Consider the following 25,795-nt stretch of genomic DNA (forward strand, 5'->3'; position numbering starts at 1 on the left):
ATCTACTGTGTTTCTGGTTTCTAATTCATTGATTTCTGCTCTAATTTCAATTATTTCCTTTGTAATGCGTGGCTTAGGCCTCATTTGTTGCTTTTTCTCTAGTTCTTTAAGGTGTAGAGTTAGTTGGTGAATTCGGGATTTTTCTATTTTTTTGAATGAGGCTTGGGTGGCTATGTATTTCCCCCTTAGGACCGACTTTGCAGTATCCCATAGGTTTTGGACTGATGTGTTTTCGTTCTCATTGATTTCCATGAGTTGTTTAAGTTCTTCTTTGATTTCCTGGTTGACCCAAACATTCTTGAGCAGAGTGATCTTTAGCTTCCAAGTGTTTGAATTTCTGCCAATTTTTTTCTTGTGATTGAGTTCCAGTTTTAGAGCATTGTCATCTGAGAATATGCAGGGAATAATCTCAATCTTTGGTATCGGTTGAGACCTGATTTGTGACCCAGAATATGGTCTATTCTGGAGAAAGTTCCATGTGCGCTCAAGAAGAATGAGTATTCTGTTGTTTTAGAGTGGAATGTTCTGTAAATATCTATAAGGTCCATCTGGTCCGATGTATCATTCAAAGCTCTTGTTTCCTTGTTGATTTTCTGCTAAGATGATCTGTCCATTGCTGAGAGTGGAGTATTAAGGTCTCCTACAATTAACGTATTGTTACCGATATGACTCTTTATTTTGGTTAACAGTTGGCTTATATAGATTGCTGTTCCCATGTTGGGGGAATAGATATTTACAATTGTTAGATATTCTTGTTGGATAGACCCTTTAAGAATGATATAGTGTCCTGGGGCACCTGAGTGGCTTAGTTATTAAGCGTCTGCCTTTGGCTCGGGTCATGGTCCCAGGGTCCTCGGATCAAGCCCCGCATTGGGCTCCCTTCTCAGCAGGAAGCCTGCTTCTCCCTCTCCCACTCCCCCTACTTGTGTTCCCTATCTTGCTGTGTCTCTCTCTGTTAAATAAATAAAAAATCTTAAAAAAAGAAAAGAATGATAAAGTGTTCTTCTGTGTCTCCAAGTACAGACTTTAGTTTAAAATCTAATTTGTCTGATATAAGAATTGCTACCCCAGCTTTCTTTTGAGGTCCGCTGGCATGGAAGATGGATCTCCATCCCTTCACTTTCAGTCTGGATGTATCTTTAGGTTCAAAATGAGTCTCTTGTAGACAGCATATGGATGGGACCTGTCTTTTTTTCCAATCTGCAACCCTGTGCCGTTTTATGGGAGCGTTTAGGCCATTCACATTGAGAGTGATTATTGAAAGATATGAATTAATTGCCATCATGTTGCCTGTGAAGACGTTGTTTTTATAGATTGTCCCTGTAAATTTCTGTTGTATATCACTGTTGGGGTCTTTCTCCTTTTATTGAACCCCGCTTATTATTTCTTGTAGGGCCGGCTTAGTGGTCACATATTCTTTCAGCTTCTGCCGATCATGGAAGCTCTGCATCTCTCCATCCATTCTAACTGAAAGCCTTGCTGGATAAAGGATTCTTGGCTGCATGTTCTTCTCATTTAGTACCCTGAATATGTCTTGCCAGGCCTTTCAGGCTTGCCAGGTCTCTGTGGATAGGTCTGACGTTATTCTGATATTCCTCCCTCTGTACGTAAGGAATCTCTTCCCCCTAACTGCCCTTAAGATGGTTTCCTTGGTTCTAAGATTTGCAAGTTTTACTATTACATGCCGGAGTGTTGGCCTGTTTTCCTTGATCTTGGGAAGGGTCCTCTCTGCCTCTAGGACTTGAATGTTTGTTTCATTCTCCAGATTAGGGAAGTTCTCAGCTACGATTTGCTCAAATACATCTTCTAGTCCTCTCTCTCTGTCCACTCCCTCCGGGATTCCAATAATTCTGACATTGGAATGCTTCATGTTGTCACTTATTTCTCTGATTCTATTTTCATGGATTCTGAGTTGTTTTTTCCTGGCCTCCTCTTTTCCCTTTTTATCTATTATATTGTCTTCCAGGTCACTTATTCTCTCTTCTGTCTCAGTTACCCTAGCTGTTAGATTATCTAGATTGGATTGGATCTCACTGATAGCATTTTTAAGTTCTGCCAATTCAGCTTTCATTTCTGCCCTTAGAGACTCTATGTTGCCATTAATTGATTTCTCCATTCTAGCCACTGTCTTCACAATTGCTAGCCTGAGTTCCATCTCTAACATCTTGGTTATATCTGCATCCATTTGTAAATCTGCAGCATAAGTCATAATCTCTGATTCTTTTCTGTTTCAGGGGCTCCTCCTCCTAGTCATTCTGTTGATGGGTGTTTGAGGGAATGTATAGAGTCCAAATTATTGAGCAGAACCCAAGCAAGATGCACCTGTTTTCTTGGGACCTTAGGGTTGCTGGCCTCTTGTTTTCCCAGCCTATCTTCTCTGGGAGGGGCCTGCCGCGCTGTTACTCAGGCAACCCTGTTTGGGCGGAGTTGCCCTGCACCCCTGTGGTGGGGGATGGGCTCAGTGGGAAGCAGTCTTTGGGGCTTTTGTTCTCTGGCGCCTTTCCCTGGCGGCTTTCCACGTCTCTTCCACGAGTCAGAGCAGAAGAGACCATTTCCAACCCTCTGCCTCAGAGCAGAGAGACCGCAGTCTGTTCTTCAGTGAGCCCTCCAGGCTACACTGTCTCCGTTTCTGTCCATGCTGCTATAAACTGCAGCGTCCTGGGTTGTGCGCACCTCCGCAGTGCTCCCAGTGCTGCCTCCAGGTCGGGGCATGTCTCTGCCCTTTGTGCTTCTAAAACCACCAGCCACTCCCAATTCGCGCATATGACTCCGACAGTTTGGTTTCCAACCCGGGGGCTGCAGTTCGGGTGCGCCCGACTCCGATGCTCCGGGTGTCCACTCTGAGGACTGTAGTTCACCCGCGTGACCCCGGTGCTCCAGGTTTCTGTCCCCGGGGTTGCAGTTTGCATGTGCGTGACCCCGCAGCTCTGGGTTTCCATCCCTGGGTCTGCCCTAAAGTCCTTTCCCCAACGCTACCAGTCTGCAAGTCTGTGCCCGTCCGCATCGCGTGAGGCTGTCACTCACCGGCGGTGTGAGATCCCCATGGCCAGGCACCCTCCCACTGCCGTTTATCCTCCAATATCTGCCCACAGAATCACGGCTCTCCGCTTCGTACCTCAAAACCAACTGCCTGCGATATTCTGTTTGCAGAGATCCAGATCTTCTTACATCTCAGGCTGGTTTCATGGGTGCTCAGAGTGGTCTGGTAGATATCCAGCTCAATTCTGGGGACCAGCTGAAATAGGGTCCCCTACTCCTCCACCATCTTTACCCCCGACCGAACCACATCTTCTTTATCCATTCATCTGTTGAAGAACATCTTGGCTCCTTCCACATTCTGGCTATTGTGGATATTGCTGCTATGAACATTGGGGTACATGTGCTCCTTTTCACTACATCTGTATCTTTGGGGTTAAGTACCCAATAATGTGATTGCTGGGTCATAGGGGAGCTCTATTTTTAACGTCTTGAGGAACCGCCATGGTTTTTTTTTTGAGAGTGGCTCAACCAGCTTGCATTCCCACCAACAGTGACATCCTCTATCTCCACATCCTTGCCAACATTTGTTTTTCCCTGTCTTGTAAATTTTAGACATTCTGATTGGTGTCAGGTGGTATCTCATTGTGGTTTTGATTTGTATTTCCTTGATGGCAAGTGATGTGGAGCATCTTTTAATGTCTCTGTTAGCTATTTGTATGTCTTCCTTAGAAAAGTGTCTGTTCATGACTTCTGCCCATTTCATGACTGGATTATTTGTTTTTTAGGTGTTGGGTTTGAGACGTTCTTTATAAATCTTGGATATCAGCCCTTTATCTGTTATGTCATTTGCATATATCTTCTCCCATTCCGTGGGTTGCCTCTTAGTTGTGTTGACTGTTTCATTTGCTGTGTAGAAGTTTTTATCTTGATGAAGTCCCAATAGTTCATTTTTGTTTTTGCTTCCCTTGCCTTTAGAGACGTGTATTGCAAGAAGTTGCTGTGGCCGATGTTGAGGAGATGATTGCCTGTGTTCTTCTCTAGAATTTTGATGGATTCCTGTCTCACATTGAGGTCTTTCATCCATTTTGAGTTTATCTTTGTGTATGGTATAAGAGAACGGACATGTTTCATTCTTCTGCATGAGGCTGTCCAATTTTCCCAGCACCATTTATTGAAGAGAATGTCTTTTTTCCATTGGATATTCTTCCCCGCTTTGTCAAAAATTAGTTGACCATAGAGTTGAGGGTCCATTTCTGGGTTCTCTATTCTTATCCACTTATCTATGTGTCTGTTTTTGTGCCAGTACCATGCTGTCTTGATGATCATAGCTTTGTAATATAACTTGAAATCAGGCATTGTGATGCCCCTAGCTTTATTTTTCTTTTTCAACATTCCCCTGGCAATTCAAGGTCATTTCTGGCTCCATACAAATGCTAGGATTGTTTCTTCCAGGTCTGTGAAAAATGTTGATGGTATTTTGATAGGGATTGCATTGAAAGTGTAGATTGCTCTGGGCAGCATAGACCTTTTCCCAATGTTTATTCTTCCAATCCATGAGCATGGAATGTTTTCCCATCTTTTTGTGTCTTCCCCAGTTTCTTCCATAACTCTTCTGTAGTTTCTATAGTAAAGATCCTTTACCTCTTTGGTTAGGTTTGTTCTTAGGTATCTTATGGTTTTTGATTCTATTATAAAAGGAATTGATTCCTTAGTTTATCTTTCTTCAGTCACATTGTTAATGTATAGAAATGCAACTGATTTCTGTGCATTGAGTTTATATCCAGCCATGTTGCTGAGTTGCTGTATGAGCTCTAGCAATTTTGAGGTGGAGTTTTTTGGGTTCTCCACATAAAGTATCATGTCATCTGCAGAGTGAGAGTTTGACTTCTTTGCCAATTTGAAAGCCTTTTATTTCTTTTTATTGTCTGATTGCTTAAGTTAGGACATCTAGTACTATGTTGAGCAGTAGTGGTAAGAGTGGGCATCCCTGTCGTGTTCCTGACCTTAAGGGAAAAGCTCTGTTTTTCCCCATTGAGAATGATATTTGCTGTGGGCTTTTCATTGATGCCTTTTATGATATTGAGGTATGTTCCCTCTATCCCTATATTTGAAGAGTTTTAATCAGGAAAGGATGCTGTATTTTGTCAAATGCTTTTTCTGTATCAATTGAGAGGATCACATGGCTCTTGTTTCCTCTTTTGTTAATGGGATCTATCTCGTTGATTGATTTGTGAATGTCGAACCACCCTTGCATCCCAGGAATAAATCCCACCTGGTCCTGGTGAATAATCCTTTTAATGTACTGTTGGATCCTATTGGCTAGGATCTTGTTGATTATTTTCGCATCTATGTTCATCAGGGATATTGGTCTCTAATTCTCTTTTCTGATGGGGTCTTTCTCTGGTTTGGGGATCAGGATAATTCTGACCTCATAGAATGAGCCTGTAAGCTTTTCTTCTATTTCTATTTTTTGGAACAACTTCAGTAGTATGATTTCTTCTTTAAATGTTTGGTAGAGGTTGGGAGGATGGGTTAGCCTGGTGGTGGGTATTGAGGAGGGCACATTCTGCATGGAGCACTGGGTGTTATGCACAAACAATGAATCATGGAACACTACATCTAAAACTAATGATGTAATGTATGGGGATTAACATAAGAATTAAAAAATTTTTAAAAAATAAAAAATAAATGTTTGGTAGAATTCCCCTGAGAAGCCATCTGGCCCTGGACTCTTGTTTTTTGGGAGTTTGTTGATTACTGCTTCAATTTCGTTATTAGTTATGGTCTATTCAGTTTGTCTTTTTTTTCCTGTTTCAGTTCTTGGTAGTTAATACGTGTCCAGGATTGCATCCATTTCTTCCAGATTGCCTAGTTTTTTGTCCTATAGCTGTTGGTAATAAGTTCTAATAATTATTTCTATTTCCTTGGTGTTAGTTGTGATCTCTCCACTTTCATTCATGATTTTATTAATTTGGGTCTTTTCTATTTTCTTTTGGATAAGTCTGGCCATAGGTTTATCAATCTTATTGTTTCAAGGAACCAGCTTCCAGTTTCGTTTTTCTGTTCTACTGTTCTTCTAGTTTCTATTTTATTGATTTCTGGTCTAATCTTTATTATTTCTCTTCCCCTGCTTGTTTTAAGCTTTATCTGCTGTTCTTTCTCCAGAGCCCTTAGGTGTAAGGTTAACTTGTGCATTTGGAATTTTTCCAATTTTTTGAGAGAGGCTTGGATGGCTATGTACTTCCCTCTAAGGACCACCTTTGCAGTATCCCATAGGTTCTAAACCAATGTGTTTTCATTCTCATTGGTTTCCATCAACTGTTTAACTTCCTCTTTAATTTCCTGTTTGACCCATTCATTCTTTAGCATGATGCTTTTTAACCTCCAAGTGTTTGTATTCCTTCCAAAGTTTTCCTTGTGAGTGAGTTCCAGTTTCAATGCATTGTGGTCTGAAAATATGCAGGGAATAATCTCAATCTTTTGATATTTGTTGAGACCTGATTTGTGACCCAATATGTGAGCTATTCTGGAGAAAGTTCTGTGTGCACCTGAGAGGAATGAGTATTCTGTTGTTTTAGGATAGAATGTACTGTATATATCTATGAAGTCCAACTGGCCCAATGTATGCTTGAAAGCTCTTGGTTCTTTGTTACTCTTCTGCCTGGGTGATCTGTCCATTGCTAAGTGGAGTGTTGAAGTCTCCTAGTATTAATGTATTATTATAAATTTGATTCTTTATTTTGGTTAATAGTTGGTTTATGTAGTTGGCTGCTCCCACGTTGGGGGGCATAGATATTTACAATTGTTATATTTTCTTGTTGGATAAGCCCTTTAAGTACAATATAGTGTCCCTCTACATCTCTTACTACAGTCTTTGGTTTAAAATCTAATTTGTCTGATATATGGATTCCTACCCCAGCTTTCTTTGGAGGTCTGTTGGCATGATAAATTGTTCTCCATCTCCTCACTTTCAACCTGGAGGTGTCTTTAGGTTCAAAATGAGTGTCTTGTAGACAGCATATAGATTGGCCCTGCTTTTTTATCTGATCTGAAACCCTATGCCATTTGATGGGAGCATTCAGCCCGTTCATGTTGAGAGTAACTATTAAAAGATATAAATTTAGGGGCGCCTGGGTGGCTCAGTTGGTTAAGCAACTGCCTTCGGCTCGGGTCATGATCCCGGAGTCCCAGGATCGAGTCCTGCGTCGGGCTCCCTGCTCAGCGGGGAGTCTGCTTCTCCCTCTGACCCTCCTCCCTCTCATGCTCTCTGTCTCTCATTCTCTCTCTCGCAAATAAATAAAATCTTAAAAAAAAATTTAAAAAAAAGATATAAATTTAGTGCCATCATACTGCCTGTAAAGTCCTTGTTTCTGTAGATTGTCTCTGTAAATTTCTGGTCTATATTACTCTTCGGGTCTTTCTTCTTTTATAGAATCCCCATTAATATTTCTTGCAGGGATGGCTTGGTGGTCACATATTCTTTCAATTTCTGACTGTCCTGGAAACTCTTTATCTCTCCTTCCATTCTGAATGACAGCCTTGCTGGATAAAGTATTCTTGGCTGCATGTTTTTCTCATTTAGTACCCTGAATATGTCTTAGCAGCCCTTTCTGGTTTGCCAGATCTTTATCGATATGTCTGATGTTATTCTGATGTTCCTCCCTCCATACTTAAGAAATCTCTTACCTTTAGCCCCTCTCCAGATAGGTTCCTTTGCTCTAAGATTTGCAAGTTTCTCTGTTATATGCCAGGGTGTTGGTCTGTTTTTTTTTTGATTTGGGAGGGGTCCTCTCTGCCTCTTGGACTTGAATGCTTGTTTCCTTCCCCAGATTAGGGAAGTTCTCAGTAATGATTTGCTCAAATAGACCTTCTAGCCCTCTCTCTCTCCACCCACTTTGAGATCCCGATAATTTGGACATTGGTTTGCTTCAAGACATTATTAAATTCTTGAAGCCTTTCTTCATGGGCCATTAGTTGTCTTTCTCTCTTTTCCTCAACTTCCTTTCCATCAGCCTGTCCTCTAGATCACTTATTCTCTCTTCTGCTTCATTTACCTTAGCTATTAGAGCATCTAATTTAGACTGCATCTCATTCATAGCATTTTTAAGTTCAGCCTGATTAGATCTCATTTCCATGCTTAGAGATTCTGTATTTTCATTTATGCTTTTTTCAAGCCCAGCTATTAACTTTGTGTTTGCTATCCTGAATTCTATCCCTGACATCTTGCTTATATCCATATCAATTAGCTCTGTTGCAGAGAACACTGCCCCTGGTTCTTTCCTTTATTGTGAGTTCCTCCTTCTAATCATTCTGCCTAGGGGAGGATGGGTGAGCGAATGAACAGATTCCAAAATATCAACCAAGAACCAAGCAAAATTCAACCTAGAAAAAATCTGGAGTGGTTGGAAGCCACCACAGAAAAGCAAATAAACCCAACATGAACCAAAACAATAAAAAAGGAGGGGGAGACTATAATCTCACAGGGTGGACAAAGCAAGGTGATCTTTTTCCTGATTGGATTTTGGTTGTGTGTTAGAGAACACTGCATCCCAAAATTGCAAGGAAAGCAGTGTTCTCATATATATATATATATATATATATATATATAAACCATATATATATATATATATGTATATATATATATATATACATGTATATATATATGGTAAAGTGAAAAAAGGACTAGAGTGAGGCATAAATCTATAAAATGTAGATGTGAGGGGGAAAAAAGTTAAAAAGCAACTTAAAAACATAAGTTGGGGGGTGCCTGGGTGGCTCAGTTGGTTAAGCATCTGCCTTCGGCTCAGGTCATGATCCCAGGGTCCTGGTATCTAGCCCCACATCGGGCTTCCTGCTCAGTGGAGAGCCTGCTTCTCCCTCCCCCTCTGCTACTCCCTCTGTTTGTACTCTCTCCCTCCCTCTGTCTCTCTCTCTCTCTGTCTGTGTCAAGCAAGTGAATAAAGTCTTTTAAAAAATAAAAACATAAAAACATAAGTTGGTGAAATAAGAATATAGTTGCGATGGGGAAAAGATTTAAAAAAAAGAAGAAATGTAAAATTTTAGACTGAAGGATAAACGATTCAGGAGGAAACACCTGGAGATCAATATATTGTTTTCCTCTGGCTCTGGAGTTTTACAGTCCTGTGAGATATATAAGCTTGTCATTCACCTGTTCTTCCAGTCTGTCTTCTAGGTGAGAGACCTGCTGTTTTGCCTGTCAGGTGTCTTGCCTGGGCGGAGTTGCCCCACCCCTTGTCAGGGGAATGGGCTTAAGGTTAGCTGGTCCTCTATGTGGCTTTTGTTCCCTGGTGGCTTTCTGCACCTTTTCAGAGGGTCAAAGCAAAAATAGCTGTGCTGGGATCTCTGGCCCAGAGCTGCAAGATTGTGGTCCCCCTTCTTCAGTAAACCCTCCAGGTCAAACCATCTCCACTTCTGTGTTCACCAAACTCGCAGACTCTCATGGTTTGCCCCCACTGCAATTCTCCCAGGAGGACTCCCTGGGGCCCACAAATGACACTTCGCTTTGTGCCTTTGCAACTGTGAGCTGTTATGGGCTCGCCTGTGCACCCTGCTCCACTGTTCCCAGGTCACGGCTGGGTGCCATCCTACTGTTCTTTCTGGGGCCACCACCACCCTGAGAGTTGTTGCTCAGTCATGGGCTCAGCCATTTCGTCACTCCCAGGGGATGTTAAATGGCCCACACATTCCAGTCCTTTTCAGGGTGCTCAGGAAGACAGCAGTCTCCCTACTCACCTGGCTTGCAGTTTATAGCCACTGGAGCTGGGAGTCCTTCCTGGGCTCACTGACCATCACCAGTTTCCCCACTCCACTGCTTGGGCACTCTATTGGATCAGGCACCCCCATTTTTCTGTGTCTCCTGGGAGCCTGAGACCACAATGATGCACCTAGAATTCTGCTCTTTTCATCCCCTGTGCCTCTTTCAGAAAAGGATGTCTCTCACTGGAGCAGATTTCTAAGGGTTCTGATTTTGTGCTCTGGTGTTATATCACTTTCCAGTAGCCAGCTTATGGAGGCTCCCTCTCCCGTCCCTTTATCTTCCAATATTTCCCAAAGATTCATGGTTTTTCACTTCCTACCTTGCAAAAAGCAGTCATTTTTCTGCTTGTAGAGTTCCTGATATATCTTCTTACATCTCAGGCTGAATTTGTGTGTGTTCAGAATGTTTTCATAGATATCCAGCTAAATGTGAGGGACCAGATGAAACGAGGTCCCCTACTCTGCTGCCATCTTGCCTCCCCTTTTTTCTTTTTTTTAAATTTAAATTCAGTTAGCCAACATATAGTATATCATGAGTTTCATATGTAGTGTACAATAATTCATCAGTTGCGTATAACAGCTGTTATTATTATTGTCCAAAAACAAATAACCAGTCAAGGGCAGAACCGAGATTTATACCCAGGTCTGAATCTAAACTTGTGTTCCTTTAGTAATATTGCTCTGCTTAATACAGAAATGGGTTGTAGGGTGAGCACTGCCACAAACTGGCTCTGTGACTTAGTGTGATATACTGTATCACTTTGAATCTTATTAGTTTCTCATCTGTAAATTGGGATAAGGATAGGTAAAGTTCAGATTGCTCTGCATGTAATCTAGAGGAGGAAAATGGAAGTCTAGATAGGAGGGGCTTTAAATAATTAATTGGCCAATACAAGTCAGTTTCATCCTCTGCAAGACAGTTGAATAGGTATACCAAGAACCCTCAATATGTTTATGCTCTTTAGTCTGGGCAACCCCACTCAGGCAGTGTGGAATAGTGGGTAGTGTTAGAGAGCCCTGCATTCTAATGCCAACATCCCATTTACTAGTTCTGTGGTCTTGGGCAAGTTACTACCCGGAATCTCAATTTCCTTTTTTTTTTTTTTACAAATGGGGTAATAACACCCATCGTTTTTACCCTTTTCTAAGGTAACAAAATATAATAACATGAAAAGAGGTTTTGAATAAAGGAAGAAAAATCTCTCCCATTGTCCTATCTACCTAACACAATTCTCTTTGTGGTTCTGTGCCACTGAGGGTCACCCTTTTAGGCAGGAGCCAGAGGAGAGAGAGACTAAAGACAGAAACAGGCTAAAGTGAGACCAGGGTCTAGGGTGTAGAGCAAGAGCACCCATGGGATGGGCTGGAGCAAAGGTGAAAGCCAGATACTGATGCAGAAGAAAAGAAATGCCAAATCTGAGTGATGGGTAACAGCTAGGCAGTACCTGAAAACCAGAGAGTATAGAAAGCCAGTGGGAGGACAACAATGTGCTCTAGAGGGGCCTCCTTCCAAAGCTTTGTGGCTCTTTCATTTAGGCAGGCTTCGAATGGTCTTAAAAGTCTTTGAAACTGTGACAGTATATTTTGTGCATATATATTTTGAAAAATGCAACCTAAGGGTATATACTTTTTCATTGAGTATCATATCTTCAACATTTTCCATGTCACAAGTCTTCATAGTGATTCCTTTTAAGGGCTTCCTAAATATTGCAATTTTGCTCATAGTCCAGAATGAATATTCCTGTGTGTTAACTTTTTGTTTCCCTTAATTATGTCCTTAGAATAAATTCACAGGTGTGAGATTACTGAACCAAAGAGTGTACAACTAGGATTTAACAGCCAGATGCAGGTTTTATTTTTTAGGAAAAGAAATAAGCTATAGTTCTTCCATTACTCTTCCTCTTCTGGAACCAAGGAGTGGACCCTGTAGAGTTGTGCTGTCCAATTAACCACATGTGATGGTTTATTAAAATTTTTAAAAAATCAAAATTCAGTTCTTCAGCTGCACTAGCCACATTTCAACTACCCAGTAGCTACATGTGCCTAGTGTATGGGAAAGTATAGGTATAGAAAATTTCCATCACTGTAGAAAATTTAATGGACAGTGCTCCTTTAAGAGTTTATCAAAGGTCATGGTTGGCATCTTGGGTGGGAATTATTTGTGGTGTGGGACTTTCCTGTGCATTGAGAGGCTATTTAGCATCTCTGACCCATGTCCACTACATACCAGTCGTGCTCTCTCTTGAATCAGTCTAATAGCAAAAACCTCCACGTCTGCAAATGTCCCATAAGGAAATAAAATTATCCCCTTTTGATACCCACTGAGCTTCAGTCTTAGAATAAAGGATCTTCTACTTTTGGGGGGGATGGCTTCAGGCTGGATCTGCCTGGAGAAAGAAAAGCTTAGAAAGATGGCTTAGAAAAATAACCTTGGCTCAGAGCCTAAATCTCTACTCCATTCCCATTTTCCTCCCTTTTCCTGCTGGTCTGTTTCTTGCTTTTCGGTAATTGTAGGAACAAGACCATGCAGATGGAGAAGATCAAGGCACGTTTGAAAGCTGAGTTTGAGGCCCTTGAATCAGAGGAGAGGCACCTGAAGGAATACAAGCAGGAGATGGACCTGCTGCTACAGGAGAAGATGGCCCATGTGGAGGAACTCCGACTGATCCATGCTGATATCAATGTGGTGCGTGGCTGGCTTCCCAAAGCCTACCTATGGGCCCTTTGAGGACTAGACAGTAGTGAGTACTGTGGCCTCTCTTGAGATGTGGCTGTGGCCAACTTGGGGAAGTAAGCATCAGGCTGTGGTGGAATGGAAGAATCCAAGAGTTCTGAGATCTAGCTCTGGCACTGTCACTGATTGACTATATATCACCGGACAAGTCCCTTTTTCTCCTGGGCCTCATTTTCTCTCTCTTTACTATGACAGGGATTCAGTCACCTCAGAGCACTGATGTGCTCTCATCCTGGGAGTCTGGGAGTTGAGAGCTAGCCTTGGGGTAAAGCAGAGCAGACAGCTGCCTCTGGGGTCTAGCTCAAAGGGCTCTAAAACTTCCAAGTAGGCTAAACGATCCCTGCCAGTCTACTGAAGTGTAGCTCCCTTTTTAGAGTCTCTCTTTTGGAGATACTTGGAACAGGGTAAATGAACTGCCTGCTAAGTTGATAAGTTCCCCAATTTTTGGAGTTATTCAAGGAGAGCCTGAATGATCACCTGTCTGGGCTGCAGTATTGATGCACCAGGAGGAAAGTTGGAGGGCCTGACTTACAAAGTCCTTTCAATCCTTAGAGCCTAGGACAATGAGAAACATTTTTTGAAAAATTACATTTGAAGGAGTTGTTTCTATTTTTGGGAAACTCATTTCCATGACAATACTTATTTCCTGATATTGCCAAGCCTAGGATCTTAAAAGAAATAGGAATGTGATTTAGACAGTAGGTACTTGGTATTTTCTGTGTCACAAGATCACAGGATTCCAGGGTTTCATGAGCTGCTGCCAGCTAACAAAGGATACAAAGCCAATACAAATAACAAAATATTAGCCACAGAGGGACTGAGAATCTAAGCCAGTGGATGTCTAACTTAAACTTGAATAAAAGTCACCTGAAGAGGTTCTTAAAACAGATTATTGGACTCTACACCAGAATTTCTGATTTTTATATGTCTGGGGCCATGCCTGAGAATTTGCACTCCTAATGAGTTTCCAGGTGATGCTAATGATGCTGATCTGGTGACTACATTTTGAAAACCACTGATCTAAGAGAAAAGCCACCAGCCTTGGAAGCTTAATCCCCGAGTCTTTGTCTATGCTTTGCCCCTAAGAAGTATTTCTCTGGGGAAGTTTCTTAAGTTTCTTCTTTCTGAGTCTCAATTCTCTGATCTGTAAAATGGTGGGGTGGACTAAATGAACTCTAAGGGCCATTCTAGCTTTAAGGTGCTATATTTGAATAATAACTACCATTTATTGAACCTTTTCTCTGTGGTAGCCCTTGTACTGAGAGCTTTATATGAATTCAATCACTGAAAATTCATAAGATTATATGAGGTAGGAACTATTATTATCACCATCATAAAGATGAAAAAAAACTGAGGCTTGACAAGAGTCACATAGAATACATGAAGACTTGGCCATAGATTGGTCTGGATCTGGAGCCTGGGTTATTTTATCCACTTAGCTTTGCAGAGAATGATGGTGTCTTTTCTCTGTACCTACCTCACTCTGTGTTCCAGATGGAAAACACCATCAAACAATCTGAGAATGACTTAAATAAGTTGCTAGAGTCTACTCGGCGGCTACATGATGAGTATAAGCCACTGAAGGAACATGTGGATGCCCTACGTATGACTCTAGGCCTGCAGAGGCTCCCTGACCTATGTGAAGAGGAGGAGAAGCTCTCCTTGGAGTAAGCTGCCTATTCCCTGTCCCTGCAACATACGCACAACACACACAACACACACACACACACACATACAGAGGCGCATACACACACATAAAGCCTGGTTTAAAAGTCATAGTACCCAGTCCTAGCTTCAGGCCTGTCAGTAACTGACTCATTGTGTGACTTTGGGCAAGTCTCTGTGTATTAAAATAAGGATGGTTAGACTAGTATTACCAGCTAGTTTTTAAAATTCTCTGTGCAATTTTGATAACATAAGACTGTGTCTATGACCCTGTGTGTGTGTGTGTGTGTGTGTGTGTGTGTGTGTGTGAGACTCTTAAGAGGTCACTTCCCAAGTCAAGATCTAGCAGGGGTGTCTAGAAACCTTTGAAAACATAGAAGGCTGGGCTTTCATGGTCTCCAGGGGCTAGCCTGGAACTTCATCTTAAGACCCAGAATTAAGAACTTCACTCACCTTACAGAGAGAGTTCAGTTCAGTAGAGGGAAGCACACTTCCTTAAAGTAGAGTAGGTTGCCTGTGGAAGTGGTGAGCTTCATATTCCTAGAAGTATATCAACAGAGGCCTGAGGACACTTAATGGGAATATTGCAAGGGTACATGGGAGGAACAGCAGGCAAATGCCCTTTAAGGACTTTGCTAGCCCTGGGAGTCTTGATTTTCTGGGTGTGTCAGAGCCAAGGAGGAGGAGGATTACCCTTCCCAGCAGACAGTGGCCCAGGTACCCAAGGAGAAGAACCTTGTGCTGGGGAGGGTGCAGGAACTTTCTATAGTGAGCCACAGCTCAACCCCTTTGGTCCTGTGTCATGGAGTCTTTAAGAGGGGCAAGGTTCTCCTTGCTTTCAGAATGATCCAGCTAATGTCTTTCATCTCCAAAGTTACTTTGAGAAGCAGAAAGCAGAATGGCAGACGGAGCCTCAGGAGCCCCCCATCCCTGAGTCTCTGGCCGCTGCCGCTGCTGCTGCCCAGCAACTCCAAGTGGCTAGAAAGCAGGACACTCGGCAGACAGCCACCTTTAGGCAGCAGCCCCCACCTATGAAGGTAAGTGAGCTGGGTAGGGGTTGTGGAGGAAGCAAGGTATCTTCAAGCAGCCCCATGGAAGGCTAGGAGTGGGGCTTTGTAGTTACCTATTTGTGCCTTTCTAAAACAGACTTTGCTTGGGACACAGAGGAAGGGTTGGTGTATATGTGCTATAGCAGACCAGCTGATTTTATTGTTTTATATTCCCCGAGGGGCTACAATGCAGGAAGGTTGGCAGATTCTGCTAAAGCATAATTTTAAAAAGTTAGAAACAAGACTTGTGCAAATATATAGTGAGCATGTGTTGTTAATGAGGGAGTCAGCAGGATTACAAAACTGGTTCCAAAAGCATTTGAGAAACAGATAACTATATAGTAAGAAAAGGAAAGGAATGCTGAAATAAGTTTGCAAAATTAAATACAGAACTGGTTGATGTCCTACAGGGCAATAAACTGTAACCTTTGTGATTATCTTTTCCTTGGAACAGAAATAATCTGCATCTCTACGGGGCAACAACCATTTGTAGCTGATTAGCATAAATCACAGTTTGGGCCCTAATCAATAGTAAATAGTCAAACAAAGGGACATTCTCCTAGAGCAGTGGTCAGCAAACTAGAACCCACAGGCCATGTCTGACTTGCTTGTAAATAAAGTTTTACTGGTAAACACACATGCTTTTTTGTTTATGTATTATCTGTAACTTCTTTCATGTAGAACAATTATATTTGAGTAGTTGCAACTAACATCATGTAACCTGAAAAGTCTAAAATATTTACTCTTTTGGCATTTGTAGAGAACGTTTACTGATACCTATCCTAAAGAATTAAATAATCCTTAATAGAGCCTGTTGGACTATGCTCCAATATAATGTTAAAATGATATGTAATTCTCATTTTGCCTTATTTCCAAATTCTGGATATTTTTCCTCAATAACCCTCTTTGACCCTCATCCCCTTATAGCCTTTACTTCCCTTACATCTGGCACTGATCTCTCTACTTGTTCAGAAGTACTAGTAACCTCTTCCTGTTGGGAAATCACAGTTGCTTTCTGGACCCTTGGGGATCAGAAGGCTGAACCATAGGCTAGAAGAATCTGATCACTAACTTTCTTTGTCCTGTGTCCTCCCACCAGGCCTGCTTGTCATGTCATCAGCAAATTCATCGGAATGCACCTATATGCCCTCTGTGCAAAGCCAAGAGTCGGTCCCGGAACCCCAAAAAGCCAAAACGGAAGCAGGATGAATGAAGAGATGGAGAACCCATGGAGCTCTGCTACTCATAACCTCTCCCCTTGGCCAGAGTGATTAATGTCCTGATTTGAAACCACCCTACCCCACCTCTACTGAGTTTCCTATTTAATGTGATGGAAGCACAACCCCTCTCACTTTGCTCTTATTTCTTTCTTCTCTTGGGGTTTCTGACTTAAGAAGAGATATGGTTCAGGTGCTAATGACAGTGTATCTGATGATCCCTTCTCTCCCACTCACATTTCAACCCCTGCCCTTGTTTGAAGCTGAAGGAAGGGCACAAGGCCCAGATGTGATTCTCTGCCTCTTGTGTCTGATGCCTGGGGCCTAAGGGCTGAGGGCTGGAGGAGGCCCTTGTTTCAGGTGAAGGCTCCAGTGTGCCCCTTCCCTGTACTTTTGCCTTAGGCTCTGAAGGGACAACAGTCTTCTTGCTGGACTTTCCAGTAAACTTAGTGTATATATCTTCCCCATGTGCCCCTTCATTTCATCTCATCTAAGCAAGGGCCAGAGGTAAGTTGGACAAGCCCACCTTTTCATCTTCATTTGGGAGGCCTGGCTGTTATTATGGAGTTCACTCCCATGCCAGTCTCCCAGATATGCTAAAGTTCTCAGGTACAGGTTGTGTGTCTAGAGATCCTGAGATCCCCATAACTCTCATTTTTCAAATCAGTGGCAGAAGTTCCCCACAGTGAAATCAGAGAGCCACACCCACTCCGCAAATCCTAAATAACTTGCTGCCTAAATCATTGGGCTCTACTGTAGGGGCTACCTTAGGATGAGAGGAGCCCCAGGCTGACATCTGTGTTGCCAAGTGTCCAAAACCATTTTTGTTCAAAACCATTATTCTGGCACTTACTCAATGATATATCTTAGGGGTTAGAGGCATGAGTTGAGAGTCAAGTGAATGCCAACCATTTTACATATGTAAGAGTGTGGGACTTCCCCTCCATTCATCTCTCCCTCTCTTGGGTCCACCCTCTTCTATAAGGTAGCCTCAGCTCAGGTCAGCTGCTGGCCACCCCCTTTCCTATAGATTCTGTTGATGGCCTTCCCTTACAGAAGAAAAGGCACTGGACTCCCCAGGCCCTACAGTTCTCCTCTCTACCAAAATCAGATCTCTAGTCAAGTCACTCTTAGTCTTAAAGGACAGAGATGGGGGTTGGCTTTAGATCCAAGTCTCAGTCCCTGGTTGGGAAAGGGGATATTTTCCTTTCTTTTCTTAACTGTAGTTTTAATTTGCCACAGTGTTTTTTATTCATAATATAAAAAGTTCCTCTGCTCTTTGAAAGTGAGAGTGTTATGTCTGTACAAATTCTTTTAAATAAACATTTGTTCATTGGAGTGAATGCTGATTAGTGCCTATAAGTACCAAGTAATAGAAAAGATAGAGTGATTTTTCCCCTTCTGGGTAGCTCTTCACTTTTATTCACTCAACCCTACAAATGAGGAAACCAAACATACCAGTGCACAGTAATTTATTATTATTATAATTGCCATTTATTCAGTAATTACTCTGTGCCAGGTCTCTGCAAGATGTTTTATGTACATGATTGTATTTGATTTTCAAAACAATCTTTCAAGCTAAGTATTTTTATTACATTTTCCAAAAAGGTAAAACAAAGCTCAGAGAAATTAAATAACTTTCCCAGAGTTAAATAACTGGTAAGAGAAATTTCAAGATTTGAATCCAGATTTGGTTCTTGAGCCCATTTTTTTCTACTTTTCTCTACGATCATTTTTTTTTTTCTTTAAGCCTTTCTCCCTTTTGGGATGGTTTGATGATGGAGTAGTTGAAGTAACTCTAAACTAGAAATTAGGGACTAGGAATCCAGTGACTGATGAAGGAATACAAAGGCCTAGTTCCCTATAGAAATACTATAGGGAACAACAGTGAAAGACCATCCTAGTTTCAGAGCTCTCTATAGGGTGGACTGAGGTTTCCATTAAGACTGCATTGCGGTGCATCAGCACCCTCTGCTCAACCCTGCCTCCTCTAATGCTTCTCCTCTACAGGTGTTAATCCCAAGACCTCCCTAATTAACATCCTGTACATTAAATAGTCCCAGTGCTTCCCAGTAACCCAATAGCTCACAAAAATGCCTCTGTGCCTCAGTGTCCTCATCTGGAAAATGGGGAAAATAATAATACCCTCTTCTGAGGCTATTGTAAGCAATGCTAGGTACATAGTTAAGCACTCAATAAGTGTTAATTTCCTTCAAGTAGATTGAATGACTGGTCAAAGAAATACTATTTTTCTTACCTGATATTACTTCATCACCCCAGACTTTGTTCATCTACAAGCCTGCTTTTCAGGTGGCCCAGGCTCACTGTGGGCAAAGGGAGGACATTCAGCTGTGTGACTTGGGGTATATCTTAACCTGTATAGGCCTCAGTAGGTCCCTGTAAGTATATGAGGAGTGGTTATTGCTCTGCATCCTTGCACACTGGAGGTCCGATTCGTCAATTCTAAACATCAATTGTAGTACCACTAACTAGATCAGCCATTTCCCAGAGACACTCCTGAATGGGAAGGAACAATCATGTGTTGAGCACCTACACCTGCTAACCACTGGGTGGAGTGCTACTACCTCATTTAGTTTCTTTGGTTCATTTATCTATTGTTGTGAAACAAACCACCCCAAAACTTAGTGGCTTAAAACAACAATTTATTTGCTCATGACCTGCAATTTGTACAAGATTTGCTGGGAATAGCTTATTTATATTCCATGTGGTGTTGCCTCAGACAGCTTGGCAAGGTCTGGAGGATCCATGATGTCTGCACTCTCATATCTGGCACCTCAGCTGGGCTGCCTGGGCTTCCCACCTCCTTTGTTAGTATTTTATCCTCCACAGCCTCTCCTCCACTTGGCCTCTCATCTGAGTAGTCAGATATTTTTTACATGATGACAGGCTTCCAAAGGGTAAAAAACAAAGCCTTTTGTGGCATAAGACCAGAAGTGATATAGCAACACTGCTGCTGTACTCTAATTGGTCTAAACAAGTCACACAGCTAGCCCAGATTTAAGAAGTGGGGAATATCCTAATGGAAAGGGCTACATGCTTGTCAGAGATGGGAGGAATTGTTGGCCATATTTGCAGACAATCTACCACATTTTCCAACAACCTTGCAAGGAAGGTGCTATTTGTGCCCATTTTATAAATGATAAAACTGTGACTCAAAGAGGTAAAGTAATTGCCCAACAGCTAAGAAAAAGGCACAGCCAGGAGTCAGACCCAGGTCCCTTTTCCTCTAAGGCTGTGTTCCTTCTGCCTAACTACACTGCTGACAGGAAGTCTGAGACCTGCTTAAAGGAAAAGAAGGAAAGAGAAGGAATAAAAATAGAGTGAAATAAGAAGACAATGGGGATGTACAAGTTTGGAGACATCTGAGTGGCTCAATCAGTTAAGCGTCTGCCTTCAGCTCAGGTCATGATCCCAGAGCCCTGGGATTAAGTACCACATCAGACTCCCTGCTCCCTCTACTCTTCCCCCCTGCTCATGATCTCTCTCTCTCTCTCACTCTCAGATAAATAAATAAAATCTTTTAAAAAAAGAAAAAAAAGAGAAAAGATTGAGGAGGAGGAGAGTAAAGGAAGTTAACTGCACTGGTAAAATCATTTACACTTCAAGCACCTTTTCAATATTCTCATTTGATGCTTATGTTAATACCCTGCACTGTTAGTCCTGCATGTATTATTATCATCCACATTTTAAAGATGAGACCCAGAGAGGGGAACTGACTTCATCAAAGGCACAAAGCAAGTTAAGAGCAACTAGAGCCATAACTAGAACTCACGTCTTCCAATCTTGGAATAACCCAGTCTGGGTACCTCTTTACATTTTTGACACAGTGGGGATGAATTTATTTTTAATCTGAAGATTTATGTTTTCCTTCCATATTTCATTTTTTTTAATTTCAAGATTTGACTTAAATTCAAGTTAATTAACATAGAGTGTAGTGTTAGTTTCAGGGGTAGAATTTAGTGATTTATCACTTGCGTATAATACCCAATGCTCATTACAAGTGCCCTCCTTAATGCCTATCACCCATTTACTACATCCCCTGACCCATGACCCCTCCAGCAACCATGAGTTTCTTCCTTATTCCTAGGAGTCTCTTATGATTTGCCTCCCTCTCTAATTTTATCTTATTTTATTTTTCCTTCCTTTCCCCTATTTTGATCTGTTTTGTTTCTTAAATTCCACATATGAGTGAAATCATATGGTATTTGTCTTTCTCTGACTTATTTTGATTAGCATAATACACTCCAGTTCCATTCATGTCATTACAAATGGCAAGATTTCCTTCTTTTTATGGCTGACTAATATTCCATCATATATATACCACATCTTCTTTATCCATTCAACCATTGGTGGATATTTGTGCTGTTTCCATATTTTGGCTACTGTGGATAGTGCTGCTATAAACATTGTGGTGCATTTGCCTCTTTGAATCACTATTTTTGTATCCTTTGGATAAATACCAGGGAGTGCAACTTGTGGGTCATACAGTAGTTCCAATTTACCTTTCTGAGGAACCTCCATACTGTTTTCCAAAGTGGCTGCACCAGTTTGCATTCCTCCCAACAGTGTAAGAGTGTTCTCCATTCTCCACATCCTTGCCAACATCTGTTTTTTCCTCAGTTGTTAATTTTAACTATTCTTTTTTTTAAATATAAATTATTTAAATTCAATTTAGTTAATGTATACTGTATTCTTGGTTTCAGGGGTAGAATTTAGTGATTCTTCAGATGCCTATAACACCCAGGGTTTGTTACATCAACGCCCTCCTTAATACCCATCACCAGTTATGCCTTCCCCTCACCAACCTCTCCTCCAGCAACCCTCAGTCTGTTTCCTAGAGTTCAGCATCTCTTACAGTTTGCCTTCCTCTCTATTTTCATCTTATTTTATTTTTCCTTCCTTTCCCCTGTGTTAATCTGTTTTGTTTCTGAAATTTCACATGAGTGAAATCATGTGGTATTTGTCTTTCTCTGACTGACTTATTTCGTTTAGCATAATACCCTCTACTTCCACTGATGTCCATGCAAATGGCAAGATTTCATTTTTTGATGGCTGAGCAACATTCCAGATAGATAGATAGATAGATAGATGATAGATAGATAGATGATAGATAGATAGATATGTAACATCTTCTTTATCCATTCATCTGTCAATAGACAACTGGGCAATTTCCATATTTTGGCTACTGTGGACATTGCTGCTATAAACGCTGGGGGGGGGGCAGGTGCCCCTTTGAATTACTATGATTCTATCATTTGGATAAATACCTAGTACTGCGGTTGCTGGGTCGTGGTATAGCTCTATTTTTAACTTTTTGAAGAACATCTATACTGTTTTACAAAGTGACTGTACCAGTTTATATTCCAAAAAAAACTGTAAGAGGGATCCCCTTTCTCCCCATCTTCATCAACATCTGTTGTTTCCTGAGTTCTTAACTTTAGCAATTCTGATTGGTGTGAGGTGGTATCTCATTGTGGTTTTGACTTGGATTTCCCTGATGCGGAGAGATATTGACCATTTTTTCATGTGTCTGTTGGCCATTTGTATGTCTTCTTTGGAAAAATGTCTGTTCATGTCTTCTGCCCATTTTTTGACTGGATTATTTGTTTTGGGGGTGTTGAGTTTCATAAGTTCTTTACAGATCTTGGATAATATCTCTTTATCTGATATATCATTTGTAAATACCCTCTCCTATTCCATAGGTTGCCTTTTAGTTTTGTTGATTGTTTCTTTGCTGTGCAAAAGCTTTTTATTTAGATGAAGTCCCAATAGTTCATTTTTCCTTTTGTTTCTCTCAAATTTTGAGACATGTCTAGCAAAAAATTGCTCCCGTGGAGGTCAAAGAGGTTGCTGCCCATGTTCTCCTCTAGGATTTTGATGGATTACTGTCTCACATTTAATTCTTTAATCCATTTTGAGTTTATTTTGCTGTACAGTGTACAATGGTCTAGTTTCATTCTTCTGTGTGTGGCTGTCTAATTTTCACAGCACCATTTGTTGAAGAGACTGTCTTTTTTCCATTGGATATTCTTTCCTGCTTTCTCAAAGATTAGTTGACCATAGAGTTCAGGGTCCATGTCTGGGTTATCAATTATATTCCATTGATCTATGGGTCAGTATTTATCCCAGTACCATATACTCTTTATGATTAAAGCTTTGATACACAGCTTGAAGTGGGGAATTCTGATGCGTACAGCTTTGGTTTTCCTTTTCAACATTACTTTTCTTATTCAGAGTCTTTTCTGTTTCAATACAAATTATATGATTGTTTATTCCAGCTCTATGAAAAATGATGATGGTATTTTGAAAGAGTTTTTTAATTTAAATTCAATTAGCCAACATATAATACATCATTAATTTTTATATAATGTTCAATGATTCATCAGTTGCATGAAACACCCAGTGCTCATAACCTCACCTGCCCTCTTAACACCTATCACCCAGTTACCCCATTCTGCCACCCAACTCCATTTACACAACCCTCAGTTTTTTTTCCCAGAGTCAAGAGTCTCCCATCGTTTGTTTCCCTCTCTGATTTTTCCCGTTCAGTATTCCCTCCCTTCCCCTATTGTCCTCTGCACTATTCCTTATATTCAACATATGAGTGAAACCATATGATAATTGCCTTTCTCTGCTTGACTCAGCATAATACCCTCCAGTTCCATTCATGGCGATGCAAATTGTAGGTATTCATCCTTTCTGATGACTGAGTAATATTCCATTGTATATATGAATCACAGCTTCTTTACCCATTCATCTGTCAAAGGACATCTTGGCTCCTTCCACAATTTGGCTATTGTGGACATTGGTGCTATGAACATTGAGGTGCATGTGCCCCTTCTTTTCACTACATCTGTATCTTTGCGGTAAATACCCAGTAGTGCAATTGCTGGGTCCTAGGGTAGCTCTATTTTTAAATTCTTGAGGAGCCTCCACACTGTTTTCCAGAGTGGCTGTGCCAGCTTGCATTCCCCTTAACAGTGTAAGAGAGTTCCCCTTTCTCCAGATCCTCAGCAACATTTGTTGTTCCCTGTCTTGTTAATTTTAGCCACTCTAACTGGTGTAAGGTGGTATCTCATTGTGGTTTTGATTTGTATTTCCCTGATGGCAAGTGGTGTGGAACATTTTTTCGTGTGTCTGTTGGCCATTTATATTCTTCTTTGGAGAACTGTCTGTTCATGTCTTCTGCCAATTTCATGACTGGATTATTTGGTTTGGGTGTTGAGTTTGAGACATTCTTTATAAATCTTGAATATCAGCCCTTTATCTGTTATGTCATTTGCAAATATCTTCTCCAGTTCCATAAGTTGCCTTTAAGTTTTGTTGACTGTTTCCTTTGCTCTGTAGAAGTTTTTTATCTTTTTTCAAATTTTATCTTATTATGTTATGTTACTCACCATACAATACATCATTGGTTTTTGATGTGGTGATCCACGATCCATTGTTTTCGTACAACACCCAGTGCTCCATGCAGTACGTGTCCTCCTCAATACCCACCACAGGGCCAACCAATTCCCCCTCCCCCCTCCCCTCTAAAACCCTGTTTGTTTCTCAGATGCCATAGTCTCTCATGGTTCACCTCTCCCTCCAATTTCCCCCACCCCATTTTTCCCTTCCTTCTCCTAATATCCTCCATGCTACTCCTTATATTCCACAAATAAGTGAAACCATATGATAAATGACTTTCTCTGCTTCACTTATTTCACTTAGCATAATCTCCTCTAGTCCCATCCATGTTGATGTAAAAGTTGGGTATTCATCCTTTCTCATGGCTGAGCAATATTCCATTGTATATATGGACCACATTTTCTTGATCCATTCATCTGTTGAAGGGCGTCTTGGCTCTTTCCACAGTTTGGCTATTGGAGACATTGCCGCTATGAACATTGGGGTGCATATGGCCCTTGTTTTCACTACATCTGTGTCTTTGGGGTAAATACCCAGGAGTGCAATTGCTGAGTCATACAGTAGCTCTATTTTTAATTTTTTGAGGAACCTCCACACTGTTTTCCAAAGTGGCTGTAACAACTTGCATTCCCACGAACAGTGTAAGAGGGTTCCCCTTTCTCCACAACCTCTCTAACATTTGTTGTTTCTTTCCCTCTCCACTTTTCCCATGCTAACTGGTGTAAGGTGGTATCTCAGTGTGGTTTTGATTTGGAATTCCCTGGTGGCTAATGATGATGAACATTTTTTCATGTGTCTGTTAGCCATTTGTATATCTTCTTCAGAGAAGTGTCTTCTCATATCTTCTGCCCACTTTTTGACTTATTATTTGTTTTTTGGGTGTTGAGTTTGAGAAGTTCTTTATAGATCTTAGATACCAGCCCTTTATCTGTAGTGTCCTTTGCAAATATCTTGTCCCATTCTGTGGGTTGCCTCTTTGTTTTGTTGACTGTTTCCTTTGCTGTGCAGAAGCTTTTAATCTTGATGAAGTCCCAAAAGTTCATTTTTGCTTTTGTTTCGCTAGCTTTTGGAGATGTATCTTGAAAGAAGTTGCTGTGGGTGATGTCAAAGAGGTTACTGCCTATGTTCTCTTCAAGGATTTTGATGGATTCCTGTCTCACATTGAGGTCTTTCATCCAATTTAAGTTTATCTTTGTGGATGGTGTTAGAGAATGGGCGAGGTCCATTCCTCTGCATGTGGCTGTCCAATTTTCACAGCACCATTTATTGAAGAGACTGTCTTTTTTCCATTGCATGTTTTTTTCTGCTTCATCAAAGATTATTTGACCATAGAGTTGACGGTCCGTACCTGGGCTTTCTATTCTGTTCCGTTGGTCTATATGTCTGTTTCTGTGCCAGTACCATGCTGTCTTGGTGATCACAGCTTTGTAATATAGCTTGAAATTAGGCAACATGATGCCCACAGCTTTGTTTTTCTTTTCCAACATTTCCTTGGCAATTCGGGGTCTTTTCTGATTCCATACAAATTTTAGGATTGTTTGTTTCAGCACTTTGAAAAATGTCATTGGAATTTTGATTGGGATGGCACTGAAGTTATAGATTGCTCTGGGTAGCATAGACATTTTAACAATATTTATTCTTCTGATCCATGAGCAAGGAATATTTTTCCATCTTTTTGTGTCTTCTTCCATTTCTTTCATGAGTGTTCTGTAGTTCCTAGAGTGTAGATCCTTTACCTCTTTGGTTAGGTTTATTCCGAGTTATCTTATGGTTTTTGGTGATATTGTAAATGGAATCGTTTCTCTAATTTCTCTTTCTACAGTTGCATTGTTAGTGTATAAGAAAGCAACTGATTTCTGTGCATTGATTTTGTATCTTGCCACATTACTGAATTGCTGGATGAGTTCTAGTAATTTGGGGGTGGAGTCCTTCGGGTTTTTCACATA

General features: G+C 41.1%; 1 protein-coding gene across 3 annotated transcripts in view; it reads left to right on the forward strand.

Moving 5' to 3' along the window:
* Positions 1-17,758, forward strand: part of ZC4H2 (zinc finger C4H2-type containing) — a 65,451-nt gene extending 47,693 nt beyond the window's left edge. The window contains exons 3-6 of one of the 3 annotated variants that reach the window (XM_021679860.2): positions 12,271-12,442; positions 13,985-14,157; positions 15,030-15,192; positions 16,304-16,501. In XM_021679860.2, coding sequence (XP_021535535.1) covers positions 12,271-12,442; positions 13,985-14,157; positions 15,030-15,192; positions 16,304-16,417 — 622 coding nt within the window. In that variant the 3' untranslated portion in view covers positions 16,418-16,501. Of the gene's footprint in view, positions 1-12,270; positions 12,443-13,984; positions 14,158-15,029; positions 15,193-16,303 lie in introns of all 3 variants that reach the window. The other 2 variants (XM_021679869.2, XM_044911710.1) reach the window with 2 other exon arrangements.
* Positions 17,759-25,795: the final 8,037 nt, after the last annotated feature.

Source organism: Neomonachus schauinslandi, chromosome X (assembly GCF_002201575.2).
Source record: "Neomonachus schauinslandi chromosome X, ASM220157v2, whole genome shotgun sequence".
In the NCBI taxonomy this organism is placed as follows: domain Eukaryota; kingdom Metazoa; phylum Chordata; class Mammalia; order Carnivora; family Phocidae; genus Neomonachus; species Neomonachus schauinslandi.